The sequence below is a fragment of the Panthera pardus genome, unplaced genomic scaffold (genome assembly GCF_024362965.1).
Source record: "Panthera pardus isolate Hobbes unplaced genomic scaffold, ASM2436296v1 HiC_scaffold_15, whole genome shotgun sequence".
Lineage (NCBI taxonomy): Eukaryota > Metazoa > Chordata > Mammalia > Carnivora > Felidae > Panthera > Panthera pardus.
Window position 1 is genome coordinate 88,571,882 of NW_026526710.1, and position 19,300 is coordinate 88,591,181.

At 46.0% G+C, this 19,300-nt stretch overlaps 1 protein-coding gene across 5 annotated transcripts in view; it reads left to right on the plus strand.

The window, feature by feature from the left end:
- Positions 1-13,162: 13,162 nt before the first annotated feature.
- The window catches only part of ADNP2 (ADNP homeobox 2), a 31,827-nt gene continuing 25,689 nt past the window's right edge, over positions 13,163-19,300 (plus strand). The window contains exon 1 of one of the 5 annotated variants that reach the window (XM_053902882.1): positions 13,163-13,520. In XM_053902882.1, coding sequence (XP_053758857.1) covers positions 13,263-13,520 — 258 coding nt within the window. In that variant the 5' untranslated portion in view covers positions 13,163-13,262. Of the gene's footprint in view, positions 13,525-14,115; positions 15,391-19,300 lie in introns of those variants that run through there. The other 4 variants (XM_053902884.1, XM_053902885.1, XM_019423575.2 and 1 more) reach the window with 4 other exon arrangements.

Sequence of the window (19,300 nt, forward strand, 5' to 3'; positions counted from 1 at the left end):
GTGGAATTTAATCCTTGGACCCAAGGCAAATTAAGAACTATAATTAAGGATTTCTCCGAAACCAGATAAGGCCAACAACTATTCATTGGATTTGGAATTCTTTTGGATCCATGTGACCCAGGGTTATCTGACCTATATCAACAGAATTTCATATTCCAAATCCTGGATGGCAAAAGCCAATTGGGCTGACCTGGAAAGGGACGTACAGGATCCATCTTTCCATGATAAACCTGAGGGTCCAAAGAAAGCCAGAAAAGTAGATTGACATCTCCAAAGTCATACTTGAAACATTTCCTGTAAAAATTGACTAGACCATAAATGCACACCACAAGGACAATTCCTTGAATCCCAGACAACTCATGTCTTCATAATCAAGTTGAGTCTGCCTTCTCCATGATATTTGATGCAGACCCTAGATATAAAGATCTTGATCCTATACCTGACAAGTGTAAAAACTCCATGGACATGGGACATTTATACTGTAAAAGTTCAGCTAGATCCTACTAAAACATCTGAACTTCCCCCATATTCCTTGAAGCCAGAAGCAAAGGAAGAGATCAAGCCTCTAGCTGAAGGCCTCTAGCTGATGGCCTTCTTGTGCCCCATACTTGCCCACATACATTCCTGTTCTTTCAGTAAAGGAACAAAATGGGTGAGGATATCAACTTGTTCAAGACCTTAGGCATCAACAAATTTGTCATTTTCCCTTCCCACTAACCCAAATACCATTTTGCCATCAATTCCTCCTGAAGCCACTTACTCAGTATGGTGGATCTTTGCCCTTTTCGGTGGGCCCCTTGATAAAGACACGTGGTGCCTTTTGCCTTTACCTGGGAAGCACAAAAGTACACCTGGATGGTTATGCCCTGGGGGCTCACTGACCCTTCCTCTTATTTTGCTCAGGTCCTCAATCAAGACTGAAAGGATCTAAATTGCTCTCATGATTCAATTCTGACACTCTGTGTAGATGATTTTCTACTTTGCTCAAACAACAAATCCTGTGAAAAGGACTCCATTAACTTTCAGCCTTGGCAGAAAAGGGACATAAAGTTTCAAAAGATAAATTACAATTTTGCAAAAGCATGGCCCATTATTTAGGGCATAACCTAGCTCAGGAGGAAAAAAAACCCCACTCTTCCAGTAGACTAAAGACCAGCCTAACTTATCCCAGGTCTCTTACAAAATGGCATTTGGGAGGATTTACAGGTTTAACTGGATATTACCGATAATGGAGGCCATTTTCTTCTGAGATTTTGACACCTCTTTATGAATTAACTAAGTTTTCAGGGAGGGACTGAGGAATCTCTTGTCCTGGAGCTGAAGCATGATCAGGCATTCTGGAACCTGAAGAAAGCTCTTCACCAGCCTCCTTCCCTGGCATCCCTAACTATAAAACTCCCCATCATCTGTTTGTGGAGGGACAATCCAGATAAGCCACTGGAGTTTTAACTCAACTTCCAGCAAAGCCCATCATTTACTATAGCTGTGGGTGGAAGAGCTCCACTCTGTGAGGCCATCAGCTTGCTCTGCAGGTGTCAGGTCCACTGCCTGCTTCTGAAGATGGGCTGAAGTCTGAGGTCCCTTATGGAAATAGTCTTCCAACTTGGTGTAATTGTGGATTGCTTCTTTAGTTGTAACTCGTGAATCACGTTGTGAAATCTGACTCTCTTGAGTTTTACTGCTGGATATGATGTTAGTGATACATCTGTCCCTGGGTTGGAAGGTGAGGGGTCTTCCAATGAAGTTCAAGAGCAGTTTTCTCAGATGTCTCTTCCAATAGACAAAAGCTCCGAGTAGAAGGTCATGAAGAGGCTATTTGGAATGATGTGGCAAGGCCTCCTTCACCTGCTGGTGATGGAGGGGCTAGTACGTGAGTCCTTTGCAACATTTTCTCATGTCTGTGTGCAGCAGGGCAGGGTTTAGTCTCAGAGGAAAGTCCCTTAATGCACAGGCCTTCCCCATTACCAGATCATAGGGTAACTGATGTGCACTTGAGGGTGTAAACCATGTGGCTGTAAGGGCTAGTGGGGTACTTTTGGCCAAAGGAGCCCAGACTTTCTGAAAATTTTGCTAATTTAAGGATGCCTTTGGCTCTTTCAGCATTTCCAGAATGTTGCAGATGACAGAGGCAGGATAGTTTTTGAGCAAGTAGGGACACTTCATTGAATTCTTTCATAATGGTTCCAATAGTGTGTGCCTTGATCACTTGATATAAAAGTTGGCATGCCCCTGGTTGGAAACACAAAATCAAACAGTTTTTAGCAACTATAAAGGGCTACAGCTTTTTGGCAAGGAAATACTTCAACTGATCCTGAAAATATGCATATAATAACTGAAACATATTCAAATCCCATGGAGAGTAGCAGCCAGATAAAATTCATTGAAGATATTTAAAAGACCCTTGAGGCTTTGGTTCCTGGCCATGTCCCGTTGTGATGGTTAATTTTAGTATGAAGATTATGGGGTCCCCAGACCAAGCATTATTTCTGTGTATGTCTGTGAGTGTATTTCCAGATAAGATTAGCATCTGAATTGGTGTGCTCTGTAAAGTAGACTGCTCTCCCCGAAGTGTGTGGGCATCATTCAAGCCACCAAGCCACTGAGGGGTTGAATAGAACAAAAGGAAGGAGGAATTACTTCACTTTTCTTCCTGCCCGGCTGCATGAGCTGGAAGGAGTTTTCTCCTGTCCTAGACCAGGATTCATACCAACAGGATGCGGATTGGCATTGCACCACTGGCTTTCTGGGTTTTCAGCTCGCACAACAGAATGTGGGACTTCTCAGCCTCTTTAATTGTGTGAGCCAATTCCTCATCATAAATCTTCCTAACCCGTGACTTTGCTCATGTCCCTCTCTCCCAGATAAAGGATAAATTAATAAAATCTATTGATCAAACTCTAGATAATTCTAAATTTTGATTTGATAACTCATAGAACAATGAGCAAGATACCTGCCACCTGAAAGAGACAAATAGAGACCCAAATACACAACCAGCTAAAGTAGGGCCTTCGTCTCCACCTGTGTCACAGGTAAGTCCTTTGTTCCTGGATCTCCATGTGCCCCTGCTGGATACTACTTTGGGGGCCAGGACAGTTGGTGCTGCTTGCCTCTGTGTAGCAGGATTCTCACACAGAGAGACGGGACAGCGAGGCTTTTCTGTCCAGGAAGCAACTTTGTCTTGTTGGCCCGGGCTCAGTGGATTCGCACCCAAAAAACTGAGACCCCAGCTCAGTGGGATGTAGACTTTTGTACAATTTTTGCTCCTTTGTCTCCCATATATGGTAACATACAGTCTGAATGGGCGGTCTGTGTTACAGAATTGTGAGGAGTGTAGCGCATGCACGCATAGCCAGGTTGCCTTCCCTTGTCTTGAGGTTTTCACCACATTCCTTAAGGAGGAGTTCTACACATTAGACTAACACCTGATTCACTTTAGGAACAGTACTCTGAGGCGTGTCTGTCCACAGAGGCCCTAATTCTAGAGACCTCTACACTAGAAACCATAACTCAGACATGAGCTCCAACATGAGGCTACCTTGATTATTCAGGCACTTTTTCTGGATGGATTTCTGACTCACTATAATGCCAGCAACCAGAGCAATGTTCCTAAAGGTGGGAACGCTACAAAGAGAAGGAGAGTTGCTGTTTACCCTAGAGAAGCTGTGTCCCCGCTGCCCTGGGGAGCTACAGATCCGTGTAAATGCTGATGGGTGACGGGGCTTGCTCTAGAGTTCCTGCTGGCCTGTCAGGCCCATTCTACGTCACTGCTGACGCTTCTTGCTGTACTTGGATCAATGAAACAGGCAAAGGAGAACAGACCATACTTTGCTTCAAGGAAAAGTCATTTGTCTCTTTAAGGTTAATCATCATGGCCTATGGGATATTTTTTCTTGCCTGGGTTGGGCAAATGGGGTTCCTAGTTCCAAAGCACCCTACAAGACTATGAATTGTTAGTGGTCATGATGCTGATCTGTCACATCCTGTCTGATCTTGAATGCTTCTGGGCAGCTGCTGCTCTCAGATCAGATGATGCAGCAACAGAAAGACCACCTATCATCATGTGAGTGATTGTGGACGCACCAAACAGTCCCCAAGCTGTGAAGATCTGGATCCCCAGCCTCCCATGAACTGGTCAGCCTCTCACAAGTGACAGAATATCTGAAAGGGAGAAGAACCAGGAGACTAACTATACAAATGGACATTTACAACCTTCTCTGTAGCCATCAGCCCAGAATGATCTGGGCTTGGTCAGTGACTGCCAGCTTCCCTATTTGTTTTCTCCTCTTCCAAATTAGGACCAGCAAGAGAAAGCCAAACATGTTCCCTGAACCTGTATGCCCCCAGACACACACTGTGACAAATCTAGTTAGCCCCCCTCCAACTTTCCTGTGCCAACAGCCTCCAATCGGAGCACCCTCTTCTGCCCCCTCTGAGACTCTACCAAACACATGTGTTGGTGGCTGACTCACTTGTTAGAGCAAGGTCTGAAAAAATAACTGCTGTGTGTTCTCACTTGGGTGATCTTCATTTATTTCCACATGACAAACTGGATTAATGTAGATTATGAAACTGCCTGAAACAAACAGGTACTAAAAGTTGAAATTGGAGTGACCTTCCCAAAGCACACACTTGTTTAGGTCACCCTCTTGCTTTAAGTCTTTTCATGGCTCCCCATTGCCCTTGGAATAAATTCACCCTCTGTATCTCTGGTTTTCCAGTCCTCTCTCTTGAGCTGATAACAAAATTGACCTTTTATTCTCTGTAATGTGTCTTGCTTTCTTTTCCTTTCTGGCTTTGGGAAAGGCTATTTATTCTACCTGGAATACTCCTTCTATTTCTCTCTTCACCTGGGTTCATCTTCAGTATAGACATCACTTCCCCTGGTCAGCTCTCCCCAGTGCCTGCCTGGGTAAGTTGCCCCTCCTATCGGCACCAGACTACACCATTATTCCACTGGTCATTGTCCCATTGATTACTTGGCTGTGTTTACCCACCATCGTAAGCTGAATTACACTGGTTATACACCTCACCAAGCTTGACCCTGTCAAACTTTCCCAAAGTGTTACAATAGTTCATGTAGATAATCGAAATGAACATATCTGAAAATTTTCTTCTGAAGAAATTACTTCTAGAATTATTATGATAGAATTCTTTTCTATCAGTATGGGATCTAATACTTTGCCAATTACATAATAACACCAACACCAACTATACAATTTACAAGTTTCCATTATCTTGTTGTCATACTAAACCTAGGAAAGTGGTTGTCTACAAAGTGATTTGTACTTTAACTTTATTATTGTATTAAAATATAGAATCACGGGGTAGAAGTGACTCCAAGAAATAACCTCCATCTAGTACATTTTTTATACTAGAACCTTTGTGTTCCATTCTTTCCTCTCTCTCATCCATGTTCAGGGCTTAATTATCATCTATATTATGGTAACTTCAAATGTATATTTCTATGCCAGGCTCTCTTCTTAGATTCAGATCTTGTTTCCAACTATCTGTTTGATATTAACACCTAGAGGTCTCAACAGCCATGCTCAATGTGGTCAAGACCAAATCTGTGATCCCTCATTCTTTTTCTAGTGTTGCCACTATCCATCCTCAACACAATCATTTTCTTTTTCCCTCTTTCTTGAGGTTTTGCATTTTAAAAAATTATTCATTTATTTATTCTATTTGAATATAGGTGGCACCCAGTGTTACATTAGTTTCGGGTATACAACAGGGATTCAACGTCTCTATATGTTATGCTATGCTCTCCACAAGTATAGCTACCACCTGTCACCACACTGTGCTACTACACTACCACTGACTACATTCCCTATGCTGTACCTTTTCTTACTGTGATTTATTCATTTCATAACTGAAATCCTGTGCCTCCAATCCCCTTCATCCATTTTCCTCATTTCCCTATACCCCTCCCCTCTGGCAACCATTAGTTTGCTCTCTGTATTTAAGGGTCTGTTTGTTCATTTGTTTTGTTTTATAGATTGGATGTAGAAGTGAAATCATATAGTATATGTATTTCTTTCTGACTTATTTCCCTTTGCATCCCCTCTAGGTCCACTTGTGTTGTTATAGAGGGCAAGATCTCCTTCTTTTTTATGGTTGAATAATATTATATATATATATATATATATATATGCCACATATATATATACACTATATATATATATATATATATATATATATATATGCGCCACATTTTCTTTATCTATTCATGTATCTATGGACACTTGGACTGCTTCCATATGTTGGCTATTGTAAATAAACATAGAGGTGCATATACCTTTTTCAATTCATGATTTTCTTTGGGTAAATATCCGGTAGTGGAATTACTGGATCATATGGCATCTTTATTTTTTATTTTTTGAAGAACTTTCATACTGGTTTCCACAGTGGCTGCACTAGTTTGCATTTCCCCCAATAGAAAAAGGGTTCCTTTTTCTCCACATCCTCACCAACATTTATTATTTCTTGTCTTTTCGAGTCTAGCCATTCCGACGGGTGTGAGGTGATATCTCATTGTGGTTTGTTTGTTTGTTTGTTTGTTTGTTTGTTTGTTTGTTTAATTTAAATTCAGGTTAGTTAAGGGGGGGCCTGGGTGGCTCAGTTGGTTGAGTGTCCAACTTTGGCTCAGGTCATGATCTTGCAGTTCATGAGTTCGAGCCCCACGTCGGTCTCTGTGCTGACGGCTCAGAACCTGGAGCCTGCTTCGGATTCTGTGTCTTCCTCTCTCTCTGCCCCTCCTCCACTCATGATCTCTCTCTCTCTCTCTCTCTCTCTCTCTCTCTCTCTCTCTCTCTCCCCCAAAAATAAATAAACTTGAGAATATTCAAATTCAAGTTAGTTAACATACAGGGTTGTCTTGGCTTCAGGAGTAAAACAGTGGTATCAATTTGCATTTCCCTGATGATGAGTCATGTTGAGCATCTTTTCATGTGTCTGTTGGCCATTTAGATGTCTTCTTTGGAGAAATGTCTATCCAAATCCTCTCCTCATTTTTTAATTGAATTACTTTGGGGGCTTTGGTGTTGAGTTGCTCAATGCCATCCTTCCTGATATTCACTCACAGCAGTGTCCAAACTATCATCAAGCCTTGTTCACTTGGCCTCCCAAATATCTCTTACAGCGGTCTGCTTCTCTTCATCTTCAGAGCTACTGCCGTAATCTCAACTCCACACTACCACCATCTTCCTTCTGGGCCACTCCAACAAGCTCCTAACTCTTGTTGCTACGGCCACCCTTCCTCCATCACCACTCGTGCCTTTCTGCTATAGCTAGCTATACTTTTCAAATGCAAATCTAATTCTATCAACCCACCTACTGAAAACACTGACTTGGCTTCTTCTTAAGAAGACCAAAATGACATCATGACTTGGTCTCTAGCCTCTGTTCATGGTATTTTTCTTCCTGTGATCTGCACTTCCATCATTCTGGTCTCTTTGATCAATCTGACTACCCCATGCTCCCTCCAGTCCCAGGGCCTTTTCAGGGGTGCTCCTGCTGCCTGGAGTCACCTCCTCTTACCTCTTCTCACTGCTTTGAGCCACTAATGTTTACTTGTACTTCTGACTTCAGGTTGTTGCTTCTTTAAGACTTCTACCCATGGGGCACCTGGGTGGCTCAGTCAGCTGAGCATCCAACTTTGGTTCAAATTTGTGAGTTCAAGCCCCGCGTCAGGCTCTATGCTGACAGATCAGAGCCTGGAGCCTGCTTCAGATTCTGTGTCTTCCTCTCTCTTTGTTCCTCCCCCAGCTCGTGCTCTGTCTCTTTCTTTCAAAAAATAAATAAACATTAAAAAAAAACAACTTCTGGGGTGCCTGGGTGGCTCAGTCGGTTAAGCATCCGACTTCGGCTCAGGTCCTGATCTCGCGGTTTATGAGTTTGAGCCCCGCATCGGGCTCTGTGCTGACAGCTTGGAGCCTGGAGCCTGCTTCAGATTCTGTGTCTCCCTCTTTCTCTGCCCCTCCCCCACTTGTGCTCTGTCTCTCTCTACCAAAAATAAATAAAATGTAAAAAAAATTATAAAAAAAATAAAAAGTAAAAACTTCTACCTTATGACTCAGTAATTGCATTACTGGGTATTTATCCAAAGGTACAAAAATGCTGATTCGAAGGGGCACATGCATCCCAATGTTTATAGCAGTGCTATCAACAATAGCCAAATTATGGAAAGAGCCCAAATGTCCATCAACTGATGAATGGATAAAGAAGATGTGCCATATATATATATATATATATATATATATATATATATATATACACATATACGTATACACATACACATACACACAGTGGAATACTACTCGGTGATGAAAAATGAAATCTTGCCATTTGCAGCACTGTGGATGGAACTAGAGGGTATTATGCTAAGTGAAGGAAGTCAGAGAAATATAGCATACGATTTCAGTCTTATGTGGAATTTAAGAAACACAACAGATGAACATAGGGGAAGGGAAGGAAAAATAAGATAAAAACAGAGGGAGAGGCAAACCATAAGAGACTCTTAAATACAGAGAACAAACTAAGGGTTGCTGGAGGGGGAGGTCTGTGGGGGATGGGCTAGATGGGTGATGGGCATTGAGGAGGGCTCTTGTTGGGATGAGCACTGGGTGTTATATGTAAGTGATGAATCACTGGGTTCTATCTGCTCCTGAAACCATTATTACACTGTACATTAACTAATTTGAATTAAGAAAAAGACTTCTACTCTAGATCAGGTTTCTGCATCACAGAAGTGTGGAGAGCCTACCTTCTTCAGGAGTGTTTACTTCTGTTTATAATTAAACTCTCATTGTGTAGCTAGTTCACTAGTGATCTTATCCACTGGATTCTAAGCTGTTGTTTCTTGCTCATCACTGTCTCTTTAGCACCCAATAGACACACAAAATGTGTATGTAGAACAAAGGCAAGAAAGGCATGATTACGGGGTGCCTGGGTGCCTCAGCTGGTTAAGTGTCCAACTTTGGCTCAGGTCATGATCTTGGGGTCTGTGAATTCCAGTCCTGCATCAGGCTCTGTGCTGAGGCTGGAGCCTGCTTCAGATTCTGTCTCTCTCTCTCTCTCTCTCTCTCTCTGCCCCTCCCCCGCCCATACTCTGTCTCCCTCTCTCAAAAATAAACAGTTTTTTAAAAAAGGCATGATTACACGTAAGTTGTTCACAAAGAATAACTTCCTCTTTCCTATAGGAATTTCAGTGGTTTTAGGTTAACCTTAGCAATTTATTTTATTGTACATGAGCACGTGTATAGTTTGTCTCTTTGTGCATAGATCAGTCACGGCTGCCAGATGTAGCTGCAGAGTGTGCATAAGCCCTGCATGGGGACAAGCTGGGGTGGGCGGGTGGGAGCTGAAATCAAGCCCGCTCTGTTCACCCATCTGTGTCTTGATGTGGGTTGGGGTCTGCCCAGAGGATAGGGTGCTCCCCCCCCTTCTTTACATATAAAGGCACTTATAATAGCACTTCTCTCTCTAAGCTAGGGCCCTCGGGGCAGCAAGAAGCCCAAAGGGCTTCCCACCCTTTAAATTTGTACAAAAGTACCTGTGGGCTGTCGTGTCAGACTAGTTTAAGATTTTTCTCTGTTCTGTGGTCACCCAGATTGCTCTCTTTATGCTGGACTCACAAATGCTAATGCTGATTATGGGGTGAACTAGAGGTGAGAGTAGGAAAGATTCAGCACAGCACCTTCACTTTTAAAAACCCAACTGAACAACTAAAATCAAATCACCTGTATTTGTTCTGACACCAAGTTGGTTAAGAAAAAGCAGAACAAACTCGTGTGTGCCGTGACATGCCTCGCAGATAATTCCTCAGGTATAGCTTCTGATTTTGAATGATTGGCTGACATCTCCGCAGTGAATTTTCCTGAGTCTTTGAAAATGATCTTGATGAGTCACGCTGGGTCAGACTGCTCATTTCTTCTGTGCAGGAGAGAGAGGGACAGTCTTTCAACATCACAGCTCTTGATTGTCGTTTTAAACATCATTCCTTATATATCCATGCTTAAGTATGTAGGGATGTAGTGACCTGGACTGATGTCAGCAACTTTCTTTGAATGCATAAAAAAAAAAAAGGATGGATCAAGAGGTAAATATCTGGATGGCTGGGTGATAAAACAAATAGAGCAAAATGTTAATTGTAAGATCTCAGTGACAGTATTCACTGTAAAATTATTTCAACTTTTCAATATGTTCAAAATCTTTCATAATAAGTAGGGGAGGGGCGCCTGGGTGTCTCAGTCGGTTGGGTGTCCAACTTCAGCTCAGGTCACGATCTCACTGTCTGTGAGTTCGAGCCCTGCGTCAGGCTCTGTGCCGACAGCTCAGAGCCTGGAGCCTGCTTCGGATTCTGTGTCTCCCTCTCTCTCTGCCCCTCCCATGCTCACACTCTGCTCTCTCTCTCAAAAATAAATAAACATTAAAAAAATAAAAAAGAATAAGTGGGGGAAAGCTTTTATTCAACATTTATTGAAGTTTTATATTTATTATAATATGTATTTACATTATATTTACTAAAGTAGCCTAGGCATCAGGGATACAGTGCTGAAGAAGGCATGGTCCCTGTTGGTCAGCACTCCTGGGGAGAGAGACACATTAGCAGATGCTGACAAAACCACACGGTGAGTGCAGTGACAGACACACACAGAATGTTCTGGAATACCAAGGAGAAGCGCCTCCCACATTCTGGGATGTTTCTGTGTCTAGTGGTTGTGGTTACGGAGATCTTCCTGGAAGAGAGGCCAGCAGAACTCAGCCTTGGATGGCAACGGAATGAAAATTAGCTCAGGCAGTGGGGAGTAAAGGAATTCTGTGAACAAACACTGTGTGGTGTTTTCGGGAGCAGATGGGCTGGGACTGGTCAAGCGTGGGGAGCTGTGTGCCCTGTTCCCCACTGGGCTTGATGCTGGGGGGGATGTGGAAGGATGAAGACAGGAAGAGGATGGCAGGGCCCAGCTTTCCTCAGCTAGGTTGGTAGAATGGCTGACTAGAGAATATACCTGAGGACCCAAAGCTGGAGATAAGGTAGGTGCTTGTGTTGGTGTTCGTCAGGAATGACCTGAGTTCCAAGGCTGCCAGTGAAAGAACCGGTTGGAGGAATGTTTAGGATGTAAAACGGGAGAACTGGAGATGGGAAAGTGAAGGACAGTTAAGCACACTGCTCACTGTCATTACGAGGAGGGCTGATGGGCTGTTTGGAACATTTTAAATCTGAGGTGCTTGTGGGAGACCCGAGTGGGGCTGCCAATTGGCAGCCAGAAAAATAAAAGTGAAGCTTAGGAAAGAGGTAGATATACTGATTGGGATTTGAAGTGGTGACATTTGAGTCTGCAGTGGAGATGAAGAAGGGAGAGTATGCAGAGAAATAAAATGAGAGGGGTGGGACTTCTGATACCTACTACAGTGCCTGGCACATAGGACCTGGGTAATGAACATGGGTTGAAAATGAATGAAAGTGGGCATGGTCCTGGAGAGCCACATTTAAGGATCAGCTGAGGAAGGGAAGCTGATGAAGACGTAAGAACAGCCCGTGAGCTTGGAGATGATAAAAGGGCACGTTTGGGAGTTGTCAGGGAGAGGAGAGCTTCAGGAAGGGAGAGTGATTACCAGTGAAAGGTGAGGACTCACATCTGTTCTTGGGTCTGACAATTGCGAGGTCACGGGTGACCCAGGCGTTTCTGCAGTGGTAAGGGTTGCAGCGGGAGAACACGAGGACGTAGAGTCAAGGGAGCCCAGGCAATGTTGGGAGAAATGTGACAAAATGCTCTCTTTAGAGCACCTTTATCTGGATCAAGGGGGACTGGAAAGCTTTAACTTTACTGTTCATTACACTCATGATTTCTCAATGGAATATATATAGGTATATCATACCCATTTACCACTGTGATTCACTATCATATTAAATCATAATTCATTAATACATGTAAGGAACAAACACTTCTTCAATTATGACTTGTATCCCTGCAGGGAATTCCTGCAAAGAAGCAAACTGTGGTTATGTAATATCAGCCCTGAATTTAACACAATTTTTAAATGAATTCAGACATTTATTTAGTGCCTGCTGTTTTGGGTCTCTGGGCTCTACTGAGCAGGAGGTACCGGTAAAGGGGAAAAAGCTGAAATTATGGGAGAGAATGGCCGAACATGAAGTGCTGGGCAGGGCAAACAAGGTCCCAGGAGTGACAGACTGGTTGTGAACAGGGGCAGACACATCCTGTGAAACTGACTCCCAGGTCGGGGTAGTTGTTGAGGAAATAGGTGTGCACGTAGCAGCTGGGAGATTGAGGCAGACAAAGTCTGATGGTCTTGGTGTTCTGGAAGGAGACGTGGTCTTCGGCTGAAAATGAAGTCGAGGAAGGGCAGGTGTTGCCCAGAGAGGGTCAATGAAATGGGAAAGGGGTGGAATGGTCATTAAGGAGCAGGAATAGGACAAGGACCGGATAAGTAAAAGGAGGTGTTTGCATACACACCTGGCCTCTCATTAAAGTGCAAGATCCCTGAAGGCGGTGTGGTCCTTCTCTTCCCCCATGCAAGTTTGACTCAACGGATGAATACCCAAAGCTATTTTGAAAGCTCCTACTTCACGTGTTACCTCGTTTTGAGAAATATAATAGTATTGCTTCACAATTAAAATCTGGGCAAAAGTGAACTTTTAGGGCAGTTAAGAGTTTTTACAAATGTATGCAATTAACCTCTTCTCTACACAACATATAGTGTGGCTCCAACTTAAAAATCAGAATTCTCAAGAAAAAGTGTGACAGTTTTCTCAGAAAAGAATGATGAGTTCAAGAGACCCCATCCAGCCAGTTCACCAAGATGTGTCAATTTCAAGGGCACACTTGTCGAAGTTCTGATAGCCCAAGTTCTGTTCTCCAATGGCAGGGCAAGATTGTCCTCACGCCCGGTTTCCTATTGGCTCTGAGATGTGGGCGGGGTCACCCATTCCTGCTACTGCCACTAGCTCCACCCCCATTCCATGCAAACGAAGTCAAAGCTCTGGTGAGCCCACGTGACCGGTCACGTGGTCGACGCCACCCTCGCTCCACCCCTCCTTCAATGACGTCATCACCTCCTCAAACTCTCTCGAGAGTTTGCAGAGATGCTAGTGAGAGGCTGGCAGGCCAGCCCACTGTGGCAGGAAGGGGGGGAGGGGCGGGGGCTCCAACTGGGGACCCCCACTCTCACTCCTGAGCCTCCAGTCCAGCTTTAGGCAGGGGCCCCAAGGGTCCTGTGGGGCAGTGTCCAGGGGTCCCATGCACACTCTCCTCCCATTGGCTGGCTGTATTGGCATGCAAATGAGGGCACGCGTCACTTCCGGAGGCAAATCGAGCGCCATTTTCTCTTTCTGGCCGTGCTGGGAGGAGGGGACGGGGTCGCGCGGGGGTGGGCGCGCGCCGAGGCGGGGGTCCCGCCGCTCGGGGCGGAGGCGGGCGCGGGCGCGGGGCCCCGGCGGGCCGCGGCGGCGCGGCGAGAGGCGGCGGGGGACGCGGCGGCGCTCCTGGCGCCCAGCGGTAGGTACGACCCCGGCCCAGCCCCGCGGCGACGCCCCCGGCCCTGCCCGGCCCAGGCCCGCGAAGTCCCGACGGCGGCCGAGACCGCGGCCCCGCCCCGCCCCGCCCACAGCCCGCGGCCCGCGGCCGCCTCACGAATCCCGCGACGTCCTCTGGGCGCGGGGTTCGCGGCCCGGACGGCGCCCGTCATCCCTCCGCGTCACGTGGGGGTCGGGGGTGGTCGGCGGGGGGCGGGCGCGGGCGGCGGGGGCGGGGGCGTGAGGGGCGGGCCGGGCGGAGCGGAGCCGAGGGACGCGCGGGCCGGGGCGAGGTGAGGGCGGTCTCCGCGGGGCGCGCCTCCCGCCGCGCCGAGCGCCCCGAGCTTCGCCCCGGAGCCTGTTCTCGGAGCAGCCGGGGGCGGCCGCTAACGTCGACCGGGCGGGCACGGCCGCCCCGAGGTTTGCCCGGGGGCGCTTGTCCTCCGGCGGAGAGGGACCGTTGGAGCAGCTCCGGACCGCGACGGCCACTCCGGAGCTGTTGACGTGAATGGCGACGATGGATATGCAGATGTTGACATTAAAATTGTAACTTTCCGTGTGCCTCCGCTGCCTGCGCCGGCAGAGATGGTGTTTGCGAGTTTCCTGCGAACATTGGGCTTTGGGACGTCAAAAATGCCACCTGCCAGTTCAAGTAGTGCGCAGTTGCCTGATGATAGTTAACTATTTGAAGTGTTTTCTCTGCGTTTGAGTGGAAGGCTTGCTAGAATGCGGTTAACGCTGGTTCTGATGGAATCGAACGAGCGGCCCCGGGCCCTGGCGCCGCGAGGCGCCCGCGGCGGGAGCTGGGCCGGTGGGCCACACAGGGCTGATGGGGGCTGCGCACGGCTGGGGGTGGGGGGGACCGCGAGTGAAAGTGGAGGTGACGAGAGCAGGCTCCGCTCTGGTCCGAGGTAAGTGGTGGAGGCGTGACTGGCGGTTTTGTGAACGAACTTTGATAATTCGGTTGGAGCTGGGACCGCTGAGCCGCTGGTCTTTACGCGTGGCACCAGGGATCTGTACGGGGAAGGGGAAGGGGTGCCGCTTGCGAGGCGGCCAGGAGTGGGGGACCCGTTGACTTGTGTGACCGAGGGGGGGTGGCTGGATGTTGATTGGTTACGGGGGACGGAGGCCGACTTGTGGCCAGGCTGTCACCTGGAGCGGCCCCGGGGCACCTGTGAGCTTTGTGCGCGTGTGCTCTCGATGCGCGTGTGCTCCTGGTGCGCGTGTGCTCTTGATGCGCGTGTGCGCGGCCGCATTTCTGCCCTGCCCTCCGCTGGCTGCCGCCCTGTGCCAGGCAGTGTGTCCCGGTGAGGAGGCGGCCGGGGGCCTTCGAATTGTGCTCTCACGTAGGGCACGGGCATTACGTGTTTCTTAAGTTGCTTGAAAAGCAAGTCCTGTATTATTCCAGTGGCCGGGACGTTTCATTAGGATTTTGAAGTTAGATGATAGCAAGCACAGGGCTTGTGCCTTTCTTGTGTTCACTCACTCATCCTCACCAACTGCTTCCGAGGTTGTGCGCTCCTGTTTTACGGTCACCTGAGGCCCTGGGATTAAGTAATTTGCCAGATTTTTACAGCTTATAAATTGTGGAGTTGATTTGAACCCAGGAAGTACGGTTAAAGAAGATACGTGTGTTTTTAAATGTTTGTTTGTTTATTTTGGGAGAACAAGTGAGCAGGGGAGGGGCAGAGGGAGGGAGAGCAAGCGAATCCCACGCGGTCTGTACACCGTCAGCGCAGAGCCCCAGCGGGGCTCAGACCCATGGACGGTGAGATCGTGACCTGAGCTGAAATCCAGCCGGAGGCTTCCCTGACTCAGCCACCAGGTGCCCCCCAGTTCCAGAGTCTTTGCCGGTGAGACTAGTGTGTAGTGTTGCCTCTCATGTGAAACCCTTTTGGAACTTCGATTTCACAAGCACAAGCGTTCTCTGGCTTGAAAAGTTTCGTCTGTTACCTGAACGGCTATTTTTTGAAGTGTTATTTTTTCCAGAATGGAATCTTCTTAAATGATCAAGATGCTAAAAAACAACAAAGGAAACCCTACAAATGCCCCTTTGGGAAATACTATTGTGCACATCAGTGGGATTTTTGGTAGGTCCCCGTGTACCACACACTGACATTAAAGGTAACTTACTGTGAACTGAGACTGATAGAGGAGTGCAGCTGCATTAGTCTCCTGTTTCGTGACGGAGAAGGATTTAATGTACTTGTTTTGGGGGGGGGGGGGGGACCGCCGTAGCAATGGTGTGGGAATGGGGGCACCTCTGTCTGAAAATAAAAAGTGCCTATTCTCCAGATTCAAGGAACAAGACTGACAGTTCCTGGCCCTACTCCCAAGCCTTGAACAAGTAGCTGTAGGGCCAGCTAGCAGTCCGCAGCAGCCTCCAGGAAGCAGCCTGTGACAGTAGTCCAGCCCCTAAGCTAGTGCTGCTGAAAGGCCACCAATACCTGTACGCGGTGCTTCTGAAAACCCTGTAAGACCAGTGCTTACTATGTAAAGCCATACTTCTTTGCAAGTGACAAAGTTAGCTTCCTTCTTTCAGGTACATGTGGGTGGTGGCTTTAATCTTGGACACTTCTAACCAGCAGCTGGCTCTGGGCAAGAAGAGCCCCAAAGGCAGAGAGGGTGATGGAACTCTAGGGGGGAAACGAAAGCAAGTCTGGTGGAGTTGAGTGGAAAGCATCTAATGACTGTTGTTGAGCCTTGCTCTGGCCATAGGAGCCAGTGTGGGCTTGACAGTGACCTTGGGTTTAGTTTTTAGGGACACCATCACGAGGCTCCTGACAGCCCCTCTGTGAGGTGAGGCTTCTAAAAGCTAAACCCAATTCAGTACATTTCATTTCCAATAATTTTAGTATTTTACTTTATTTCCTGTGACTTAATATCCTTCAGTTATAAAGTACTGCGTGATCCTTCAGTCTCTCCTTTGGAGCCTGAGATACACTTCTGACCTAGATAATGGGGTTTGGAAAACTCATTTCAGGATAGCTTCTGAGGAACTTTGTGTTTCCTTTGTACCCACCCTGAGCCTCTCCCTCTTACATGTTAACCCCTCTTCCCCCCAGACCCGCTCATTTGATTCTAGGCTGCCTTTTTGGTTTTACTTACCTTTTGCCAAATACATTGACTTTTCCTTTACCTCAATCGGTTTTTGATGCTGGTCTGTTCACTTAGACTGTCTTGGGCTCCAGCTCTAACCCTCCATAACCTTTTGAACCTTTGTCTGCATGTCTTGCGATTCTTAGCCTGTTTTATTTAATTTCTTGTTCATTTACTGTGAACACTTGCTGTATATTACACTCGGTGATAGGCCCCAGACATGCAAATAAAACATGATTCCTACTCTGAAGAAGTTCAGTCTAGTAGGAGAAATGGATATATAAATAGATAATTGCACCCTGGTGCGTGCAAGAAGTGTGAACTTGGAGGGGCACCAGGTTTATGCTGGGGGAGGAGGGGTTACAAGAGGGGTGTGAAAGTGGAATTGCTGACTCATAGAAATTGTCATTTAAAGTCTTTGGCTATATGGGCGCCTGGGTGGCTCAGTTGGTTGAGCGTCTGACTCCAGCTTAGGTCCCCGTCGGTGGGTTCGAGCCCCGCATCCGGCTCTGTGCTGACACCTCAGAGCCTGGAACCTGCTTTGGATTCTGTGTCTCCCTCTCTGCCCCTCCCCTGCTTGCGTGCGCGCGCTCGCTCTCTCTCTCTCTCTCTCTCTCTCTCTCAAATAAATCAATATAATAGCTGAATAAAACGTTAAAAAAATTTTTTTAAGTCTTGAGATATGGCCAAATTACCCTCTGAACATGTAGAAATTATGATTTGTGTACTTCACTATCAATAGATATTATCAATCTTTAAAAGTTATTTTGATAATAAAAAATTGGCATTCATTATTTTACCTGGTGTTCTTTAACTTGAATTTGACTTTTTTAGCTTTGATAGCTTATACATTTAAAAAACAACAACCTTTTTTTTAATTATTTTTTTTTTAGGTTTGTTTATTTATTTTTGAGCGACAGAGAGAGAGAGAGAATCCCAAGCAGGCTCTGTACTGTGAGTGCAGAGCTGGACGCAGGGCTTGATCTATAAACTGTGTGAGATCATGACCTGAACCAAAATCAAGAGTCTGATGCTTGACTGACTGAGCTACCCAGGCGCCACCAAAAAGCTTTTTGAAATAGTTGCAGATTTATACAAAGTTGCAAGTATAACACAAAGAACTTTTCCCCCTGAAATATTTGAAAGTAAGTTGCCAAACAAGATGCCACGTTTCCCCCAATGCCCTTTAGCACAAGAGAAGCATCCTGCATATCCAGAGTACAGCCATCAGAGTCAGGAAATAAATACATGATTACCACGGAACCCTCAGATCCCACGGAAGTCTTGCCAGCTCCAATAACATTTCTAGTAAAAGAATCCAGTTAGACTGGCCCATTGTATTTACTTATTTTTAGTATCTTTCAGTGGGAACTGTTTCAGTGGGAAATGGTCTTTAGTTTTTCTTCATGATTTTTTTAATTTTTATTTTTTATATAATTTATTGTCAAGTTGGTTTCTATACAACACCCAGTGCTCATCCCAACGGGTGCCCTCCTCGATGCCCATCACCCACCCCTCCCCCCCATCCTCTCAGTTCTCAGTATTTGAGAGTCTCTTACATTTGCCTCCTTCCCTCTCTGTAACTTTTTTTTTCTTCATGATCTTTTTTTATAAGTGCATAATTCATATAGAGTTGTATGACTATCACCACAGTCTAATGATACAACATTTCTGGCACACTCCAATAACCTGTTCCCACTCCCAGCCAACAGCTACCTACCTTCTGTCTCTAGAGTCGTCTTGTAAATATTTCACGTAAATGGAGTCAGACAGTGAGGACTTTTGCGTCTGCCTTCTTTCATTTAGCGTGTTTTTGAGATTCATTCCTGTCGTGACATGCATCAGTGCCTAGTTTTTAGTGCCAAGTAGCATTGTGTTGTATGGGTGTACCACGTTTTGTTTATCCATTTACCATTCTGTGGACACTTAAATTGTTTCCATCTTTTGGCTGTTATGAGTAGTGCTACCTTGTATGGTCTGGGCACTTGATAAATATAGGCTATTTTGTACAGGGTCTCTTAATTTGGGCTAAGAAGTCCACCAGACTTCTGTGAATTACTCTTGCTTATTATTAAGTAATGTTTAGGGAGCCGCTTGGAAATCATGTACATATCCCATTCCTGATCAGAGTTTCAGTGTATTTGTTTAAATCACCATGGACTTAAATTTATGTTCTGGTGGATTATATTTTAGTCACTGTTGCTATATACCAAAGCACCTCAAAACTTCATAGAATAAAACATTTTCTGAAACTCTAATTCTTTGAATCCAGAGTTCAGGCAGGAGCAGGGGAGATGACTTGTTTGATTCCTCATCTGGGAAGACTCTAAGGCCGAGGTGACATGATAGGCAGGTGTCTAAAGTGTCTTCGTTCACGTGTCTGGTGGTTGATGTCGGAGCATTTCCATGTAGTCTCTCCACGTGGGCCAGTTAGGTTTCCTCGCGATGTGGTGTCTGGATTTCAAGAGTGAAGAAGGTTCCTAGACAGGCAGAAGTGTGTGGCATTTTGGTGCTCCAGTCTGGTAAGTCACGTGGCATTACTTCTGCCATACTTCGTTGGTTGAGGCAGCCACAGAAGTTCTGCCCAGGTCCAAGGGCATCTGTGCCCCACCTTTGAGGAGGCCTGTCGAGATCATGTTTCAAAATGGCACGTGGGATGGGAGA